Source organism: Syzygium oleosum, unplaced genomic scaffold, assembly GCF_021117445.2.
Source record: "Syzygium oleosum isolate NSW1041296 unplaced genomic scaffold, Sole_v2.1 Sole_v2.12, whole genome shotgun sequence".
In the NCBI taxonomy this organism is placed as follows: Eukaryota; Viridiplantae; Streptophyta; class Magnoliopsida; order Myrtales; family Myrtaceae; genus Syzygium; species Syzygium oleosum.
In genome coordinates, this window is record NW_026607496.1 from 8,723,427 (window position 1) to 8,732,331 (window position 8,905).

Below are 8,905 nucleotides of genomic sequence, written 5' to 3' on the forward strand. Positions count from 1 at the left end.
AAAAAACAATATCCTGCTTTTAGCGACAATCCCCATCATATAAAATACTAAACAAAACTAAAGACATGGTCCATGTGAGATGCTCACTTCCTGCTCCAGTTTTAACAAATGCCGGTTGAAATGTTGTTGCAACCTCTCATTTGCATAACTTATGCAGAATTGCTCAAAGCTATTCTTCTACAAAACACAAATTGTCTGGAATTAGACACAAAATTAGTGACATTGTGTCCACATTAAATGTTAATATATTCAGCTTCTAAAGGATACATAATGACTGTGAAGCAAGCAATCTTAATTAAGTAAAGCAACGAAGGTAAATGAAATATAGAGGAAAAATGTTGAAGTTCACTTTCAGTGATAAATCTAATAGAAGTAAAGAAACAAAGGTGCAACGTAGGTGTTCCAAATTGGTTCACTGTCCACAACTGCACACTTCCACCACAAAAAAATATTTATGTAAGTGAGATGAACAAAATAAAGAATGATATCGGATGCTATTTATCTTTTAGCTACCACAAAATACCTGACAACACTGCACACTTCCACCACAAGCAGCATAATGAAGTGGAGTGCTTCCAGCACCCGCAACGTGCAAAGAACAATACACATGACTTTCCACAAATGCATGATTCTAAGCAGGTATCACTGCATTCAAATAATCAATCATTTTGAATGAAGCCATAATTCTCCCACAGGGTATTTTCTAAAAAAGCAAATAACACCTGGTGCAACCCCCAAGACCAGAAGACAAAAGAGGGGTTTTGGACTCTTGATTGCCCCATTCATTCCCATCCTCAAAAACCCAAGCCCCACGACTAAAAGCAAGGAGAGGAAAAAGATGGAACCAATCACATCAGCTTTGACCCAGCTAAGCTATGTAGCCCAATACAATATGCCAATATAGGTTAACATACCAAATCACATTTGCTTCTTAGAATCTATTGCCTCTTTTCCTTTGCATTGCAAGAATACGAGTAAAATATATTCAGATGCTATGAGCTATAGTAGAGCCGAAAGGAGAACAGTCAAAAGAGAGAAAAAACAGAGACAACAAAACCAAACCAGCTTAAAGCAAACATGAGAAAACCAGGAGTAGCAATATTATCGAAGACTCCGACGGAGACAATGCAATGGGCTCAAACAAAGCCACGAGATCCTCCATTTTCGCGAATATCAAAACAGCCAACAAAATCAGCCCTGAATCAGATCAAACAACAAAATCAAGCTAAAGCAACAAAAGCCAAGAACAAATCAGCCCCTAATGTACACGTGCACGGCATATAGTTGTAAATATCACTTTCTTGCGGTTCCTCTTCCAACAGAACAAATCATCAGGTAAGAGGAGTGCTACCACAAACAATCAGTTTCATTTAAAAGCAACAAACAAAAAATCAGCAAGAGAAGAGAACTCATTGTCCTACTTTTACAGCCATGATATAGAAGTGCCAATGAACCGATATGTTGCTACTCTATTTGTTCCCTTTTTTTTTATGGGCAGCTATTTAGCTGCCGAAAATTTTTTCCTCACCTTGAGCATTTGAACATCTTCTTGAAAGTAAGCCACAAGGTCTTTCTCAAGTACTGCAATTAAAAGTTACTGCCCATGAGTTGCACTATTTATGTAATCAGATTGCAAAAAAGAAAAAAAAAAAAGATCATAGTATAACCTTTAAAGGTTCAAAGGGGTATTGTCTTCCAATAGCTTCAAGTTCTTTCTTGCAACTCGCATTCAATGAGTCGAACATTGTAACGAACAACTTGTCCACAATGTCCATTACCTGCACATAAACGTTTAGTTCGTTAAGCTAAACTGAAAATTCAGTTAAATGAAAAAGTATACAATCCAACCTCACAATAGTGCTTCTTAATCTCCATTTCAACATCAAGGCCAGTAAATTCACACAAATGCCTATGTGTGAAGGAGTTTTCTGCCCTAAAAACAGGGCCAATCTCAAAAACACACCCAAAGTCACCCATTCCACGACACAACACTTCTCTGAGGCATTTTATCGAACAGCTCCCGAGCAGCTCTAAGATCCCCCATTCTAACATACCCATCGACCATCACATTCCACAAAACCACGTCCCCCTCTTGCCTCCTGAGATTCATCTTCTTCCCCACTCCACCACTCCGAACAATTCTCTCATCAAACAAAACGTAAGCATCCTCCATGACACCGCAGAGCACATACATTCTGACAAGGTTACTAAGAACAAACTCGTCACCATCCAGACCACACTTAGCAACCATCCCATGAACCTGCCTCCCTTCCTTCACCATCCCCAACCTCGCACAAGCCTTCAACACCGGAGGGAACGTGAACCCGTTGGGCTCCACGTGGCCACCCCGGACCATCTCGCGGAACAGGGCCAGAGCTTCCAACTTTGTGGTGTCGTCGTCGCTCTCGTCAAGAGCCATAATGATGGAGTTCCAAGAAAAGCAATTGGGTCGGCGCATCTGGTGGAAGACCGCGAGCGCGTACCGGAGGCCGAGAGCACGTCGTCGATGTTGATCCTCTGCTTCCGATCCGTCGCCGCCGACCACCACCTCCTTGCCCTCGACGGGGGGAGGAGCCGCCGCCCCTTTGGGCTCCGCGGCCTCTAGGGCTCCGGAGGCCATGGCCGAGGAGTCGCGGGGGGAAGGGGGTACCGAAAACCCTTAGCGAGCGCGAGAGGTTTGGGGGTGTGGGGGAGAGGGAAGAAGCAGAAGCGAGAAGGAGAAGGAGGAGAGGGTGAGAGAGGGAGAACAGCGAGCGAGAGAGAGAGAGAGAGAGAGAAAATGGGGGTGAGGCGGGGCTTTGGGGCGCTCTTTTTTTAATTAAATTTGCGACGAATTTTATATTCCGTCGCGACGAACATATTTTGTTTCCGTCGCAAATTTGCGACGGATTCTTTTTTCCGTCGCAAATTTTTGGAAAATGCAATACAATTTTTGGAATCCGTCGCAAATTTGCGACGGAAAATAGATCCGTCGCAAATTTGAGACGGATTTTGCGACGGAAAATAGATCCGTCGTTTTTTCCGTCGCAAATTTGCTACGAATTTTTATTTCGTGGCAAATTCCGTCACAAATTAGCGACGAATAATTTTCGTCTGTAATTTGCTACGGAAAAAAAATTCCGTCGCAAATTAGCGACGAAAAATTCCCGTCGCAAATTTCCGTGGTAAAATCCATATTTTTTTGTAGTGTAAAAACAGTCCGAGCCAAAATTGAGATTCAAGTTAAAGTTGAGAATTAGGCCTCCAAGGTCCATCGCCCGACTAGAGTGAAGCAGTCTTTGACTTCGGAGCTAGATGAATTTAGAAAATTTTATAAAGATTGAATTTTTGCAATACAAAGGAAAAGAAAAAGTAAACTAGAAAGACAAGGTGGGAAGAGAGGCTATGGCCATAGAGACTAGGGGTGAGCGTGATGGACCGCCCGAACCGGGACCGGACCGGCCGGTTTGGTCCGGTTCTCGAGAATATCGGTCCGGTTCCCCGTTTCTAAAAGTGGAACCGATTTCCGGGCGGTCCGGTTCCTGGTTCTAGGGTGGGAACCAGACCGGACCGGACCGATAAATATTTATTTATTTTTTAAATTTTTTGAAGAAAAAAAGAAATCGTAATCTATTCCCTCTTGCCTTTACCAATTTTTTTAAGGATTGGTTCCATTGGAACGTGATTGGTTCCATTTGAAAATTGAAAAATAAATACATTTATTTATTTAAAATAGAAAGCATAATTTAAAAGTGCATGATGGGTTCCATTGGAACCGGACTTGACCGATGGTCCGGTCCGGTCCACGGTCCTAGGACTAGCCGGTTTGGTCCTTGGTCCTAAAAAATGGGAACCGGTCCTCCCGGTCCGGTTCCCGATTCTTACCGGACCGGGAACCGCTCACTCTAACCGGACCGGGAACCGCTCACCCCTAATAGAGACACAACCCGGCCTCCATTGTTGCTCGCGTGGGAAAATTCAGAAACTTTTACAAAGAGTACTTCTTTTGCTAAAAAAATGTAAATTAAAATAAAAAATCAACGTATGTGAAATTTTGTGAAAGCAGTGCCAATTATTATTATTATTATTATTATTTATTTTATTTTTTTGATAATCCAGGGAACTCCCACACGGCCGACAGCCGGGGGAGTAAACCCCGCAGTGCCAATTATTATAATATTTAAATATTCTAACAAAATAAACTAGAAAGAGAAGGTGAGAAGGGGACTATGGCGACAGCGGCACTCCGCCTGGCCTTCGATGAGGGTTTGATGTCCACTGTGGGTCTCGGGAGTAGCCATCGCCGCTGTGGCTGCACTGTCTGCACTTTTTGTGTTGTGTACACAAACAGTGACTTTGCCTAATTTCATCCACTCCCTTTGTGGGTTTTTGGTTTTCTTTGATGCATGTAATTATCATTACCTAAAATGTGGGTCATGATTAGTTATTCTAACAACAGAAGACACGGTGTTCGTGTGGCGATCCACACCATTATTTGCATTTACACATTTTAACATGAAGATTAATATGGATTAGAAATTATGTCGTTTAACAATTAGATCGATGTTAATCAACAACTAGTTGCAACATTTGACAAAAGATGAGGAATCAAATGGTTCCTTTTATCTCAATAATTTATCCACACGTCACTTCTCACCGAATTTGTCCTGCTCCCCCTTGTTATCCTATGCTTTATTGTGACATAGAATTCAACGAGCACTTTGAGATCCTTTTGTCTCTGCTCGGAATCCAGCAAATGACAATAAAACGACAAAAAGGTCCATTTGCACTTGCTTTCATTCAAAGTCTCATCCACACAAACATATCCACAAACCCCACCATCTGCCCTTTTTACAGTTCCATCCGTCGGCGCAACAAAACCTGTGGAAATACTCAAAACTCTCTCTCCCTACACTCTTTTTGATAGCTGGACTGATAATTTCATGCTAATCTTAACGATAGTGTATGAGTGAAGTTGTTGGTTTTTCTTCTTCTTCTTCCCAAGATCAAGACTCCTGCTGAATCTCAGAAGCAACTGTCCTAGCCCAGCACCTCAGGTGCTTCTTCATGTCGGAAGCCGCATACGCCCGGGGCACCCTCAAGTTCAGCAGAGGCGAATCGGGTCTCTTTATGAGCCACGCTTCTGATAAGTACGGCCTCGTGATCTCTCTCTTTCCCTCCTCGTCGCCCTCGGCGGTTTTCCTGATGCTAGTGTCCTGTCCGAGCCTCTGTAGACCGGGGATGACGCTCATCATTCGCGGGTTCAAGTGCTCCTTCTTGAAGATGAAGCCCAGGTCCATGAACCCTTTCACTTCCTTCATTTCCAGCTCGTCGAAGGTGCTGCAACTCATGGATTTGAGCAGTTTCTTGGCTTCAGAGGATCCCTTTCTTGGCCTCTTCTGAGTTGATGGCGATGAGCAATACGAACGCCGTGCTCTGCTTGCGATGAGATTAGTCATCCTGGTTGATCTGATTTCCTCCTCTGCTTCTTCACTTTTGTTGGTATCATCCTAGCAAGGGCAGCATGAAGAGATTAATAAGTTGGTCACAATGTCATTAGAAGGGCGAAAATGGAAGCAAACCACACCAGCCGGAGTTGAATGATGACAGTGGAAGTTCAGGGACCAAAATGAAGAGTACTCCCAAGTTAGAAAACCAAAATCGTAACTTGTCTTAAAAGTTTATTTCACACATATAGCTTGCACGATGTAATTAATTTAGTTTCCAGAAAATAGATGAAAAACAAATGTGTTTTTTCAACACATGTAGAGTCAACTTTTTTGAATTCATAGGTATTTCAGCTTGGACACCAGCTAGACAGCTTGTTCAGATCACACTTTTTACAAATGAGAGCCAAACTCAACGCTAGTGTTCTTGCTTTGATGAGCCACAAACTCTGGTCAAGAACCAGGTGAGGGAGAGTTAGACAATAGAACTATTGAATTTACCATTGAAGAATACGACGTATCCAATGATGAGCAACTATAGCCTGCAAGTGGCGATTCTTCAGCCATTGAATGAGTCTCTGTATCTGGAGGTGGCAACTCAGGCATGCTTGAAGGTTGACATCGAATCACAGTGCGCGAGTTGGGTTCCTGTGGATCCAGGATTTTGGAGCCACAGAGCAACGAAATGGGCTCAGAGAAGAAGATGATCTGGTGGAACCAAAGGCGATCCATTATGCTCACCAGACATATTGATGAGTAAGTGGTGTCAGCCATGTCCTGTGTGTGTGTGTGTGTGTGTGAGAGAGAGAGAGAGAGAGAGAGAGAGGTGGATTGCGTGGAATATCTTTTTATGCGCGGATTGAACGGGGGAGGGTGTGGTGCAGGTGGAAGCAAAGGGAATAAGTAAAGGCCAAAGAATGCGAATGGCTTGGTGGGGCAACCATGAAAGAAATGGGAGTAACGAGAGATTGTGGTAACAAGACATGGATTCGTCCTGCTCCACATCTCTTGCAGTGTGTTCAGTGGCTTTCATGGCTATGCTTGGACAGCAAACCATCTGAACTGTGAATGCAACAAAAGAGTCCATGTTTATGTTGGCCTTATGTAACCCACGTTATCCTTTCACACTAATGGTCGAGGAAGCAAATTTGTGGACCGACCAAACGAGGGTTCTTGGGACCATCATCCTCTAATTTGGCATGGCTTGTGATGAATCCACACATATGATGCATTTTAAGCCAAGTAAGACTCCAAATCTATTCCGACACGCATATTGTTGCAACTTCGATTTTCGCTTTCAATTGGAAAGACAAGCGCGCTATATTGGGATTCATAAGCATCTCGTAACCCGGTGTAACTTGAGGCTCCGGTAGCCGTCACCACGACGTCATCAACCCGAAATGGTTTGTGCAAAAAATTAAAAGATAAAGATGACGGGATGAGTGGCACACTCAGTGAATTGACCACACCCCTTAGAGACTAGGAATCCCCCCTAATATTTTAGAGACTGGGAATCCCTCCTAATATTAAATCGAATTGAAGTTAAAATTCAACATTAGGACATCTAACTCGCAAAGAGAAATCTAGGCAAACCTTCAACGAAAGTTCAATATTAGTAAACCAAGCAATTAGATTCCTCAAAGATCAATAACATTTTAAGTTCGAACTTTCAATGAGTAATTCAAATATGAGAAAGTCAATTTCCTAATTTCAATCGTGTGGAAATCAATGCTCACTTTTCAAAAGGTTCATTGACCAAAGTTTACAATCACAACTTCAGAAGTCAGAATCTTTATAACCTTACTAACTTGGAGGTGATGTTAGTCCACATAAGTACTTGGCCAAGACTTAGACTCGTAAAGAGTAATGCTGCTACAAAGCGTCCAGTAATCCCCCTAGAATTGATAGTTCATATGATTCGAATGTGCACAAGAGACCGAGCTGTATGACTCCGGCCCGCAAATTCAATATGTGTCCCTCCTTTGAAATTAGAACTCAGATACCCCAATGTCTGAACAAATAGGAAATTTGAACTCATATAAATCAAGTTAAACATGAGGCCTTCAAGTCAGTACGCTGCGACAATTCACTTTAGGCAATCACAAGTGCTTAAGGCATTAGTGATGGGCGGTTCCGAGTTCCATACAGCTTCCACCTGGAACCTATTCATGAAAACATGTTCCTCAATTTTTGGAATCTGGAACCTATATTATATACCTTGAAACCTGAAACCTATCCTGTTACTAGTTTTACGGTTGGTTCCACGATTTACTCAAGTTTTACCTGTATTATTAATTGAACAATTGTAGTGAATCACCTTTAATGACCACCAATTGCTGCTATGATCCACTGACCACAACTTATATTTAAACACACGAAGAATATGAAACAATAACAAGTCATAAAATGAAAGTTTAAACTAGTAGTTCCAGATTATACACTCATCATTTAACGCCATGGAACACCGTAGGATCACACGAATACATAGACCAAGAAAAAACACAAAATATTTGTTTTAGGTTTCAGGTTCCACCTACCTAGAACCTGGAACTTACTCGTCGAAACAGGTTTAATCTGGAATCTACCTTGCATACCTTGGAACCTGGAACCTACAGGTTCCTATCGGTCAGTTTCTCAGATTTTAAGTTTTACCTTGGAACTATGCTCACCTCTATAAGGCATATAGGTTCCCGTGAATTCAGTTAAGTACGGTTTAAAGATGGCCATAAATGGTTCTAATCCAAATCTGTCCAAAGTTTTTGTTCATTCGAAAGTTGAACCCATCAAGATCCGAACGGAGCCAATTCCAATATGTTGAAGGTCCTCAACGAGCAAATCAGATAATCAAAACTTGAGAAAGTTCATTTTTTTTTTTAAAATTCAGAAATCAGACGAGGGAATGCCAAGTTGTGCGTAAATCACACTTGCAAGAACTGTGGTTTGTAGGCCCAAAGAGTCCGACTTTAATCCTAAGCTCAAATGGCCCCGAACTGAACTTATTGTTGTTGAATAGACCACTTACTAATCATTCGAAACAAAAGATGTAGGCCGGCAGATACATGAACATTCGAAGTTCATTGGCTATAATGGTTTTAAAACATTTTTTAATTCAACCAATATTAAGTTTGTTTCCGAAAGGTTATAGATTAAAAGAACCCGTTTCAAGTCTATAGCGTTCCAAATCATTTTGTTATGGGAAAATTTCAAATAAAGGCATGCTAGAGCTCTTTTTTCAAGTAATGGCTCAAAGTGGACCTTGTTACAAGGAAGGGTCTAAAGTTGCCAACTTTCTGTCAAATAAGCGCACCAACTCGACGGCCAGCCAAATTTTCGCCAGTCGACTTATTCTGGCTTTTAGAGCATGGGCAATTTTGTCCAAAAATTGTAACTAGGTTAAAAAAAAGGTAAATCCTAAGAACGAAAGATCCCAAATTGAATTCTACGGCTCTTTTATCCTATAAGATCCTGAGTGGAGCCAT

At 41.9% G+C, this 8,905-nt stretch overlaps 2 protein-coding genes across 8 annotated transcripts; both read right to left on the reverse strand.

Annotated features, from left to right (window-relative positions):
• Positions 1-1,974, reverse strand: LOC115663173 (aspartate--tRNA ligase 2, cytoplasmic-like). Of its 7 annotated transcripts, none has more exons than XM_056316359.1 (5): positions 1,849-1,968; positions 1,668-1,778; positions 1,526-1,581; positions 524-579; positions 1-177 (listed from the first exon to the last, which is right to left on the reverse strand). In XM_056316359.1, exons 1-5 carry the CDS (start codon positions 1,873-1,875, stop codon positions 170-172), a joined length of 258 nt encoding a protein of 85 aa, XP_056172334.1. In that variant the 5' UTR covers positions 1,876-1,968; the 3' UTR covers positions 1-169. The 7 variants fall into 7 exon arrangements, 6 of the variants coding, with proteins under 6 accessions (XP_056172334.1, XP_056172331.1, XP_056172336.1 ...); XM_056316356.1 differs by having other exon boundaries at positions 1-195; XR_008817622.1 differs by lacking the exon at positions 1-177 and adding an exon at positions 202-432 and having other exon boundaries at positions 524-1,197; positions 1,529-1,581; positions 1,849-1,974.
• Positions 1,975-4,742: 2,768 nt separating this feature from the next.
• Positions 4,743-6,487, reverse strand: LOC115674140 (uncharacterized). The gene is made up of 2 exons (XM_030596476.2): positions 5,928-6,487; positions 4,743-5,489 (listed from the first exon to the last, which is right to left on the reverse strand). The coding sequence occupies exons 1-2, from the start codon at positions 6,429-6,431 to the stop codon at positions 4,986-4,988; spliced, it is 1,008 nt and encodes a 335-aa protein (XP_030452336.2). The 5' UTR covers positions 6,432-6,487; the 3' UTR covers positions 4,743-4,985.
• Positions 6,488-8,905: the final 2,418 nt, after the last annotated feature.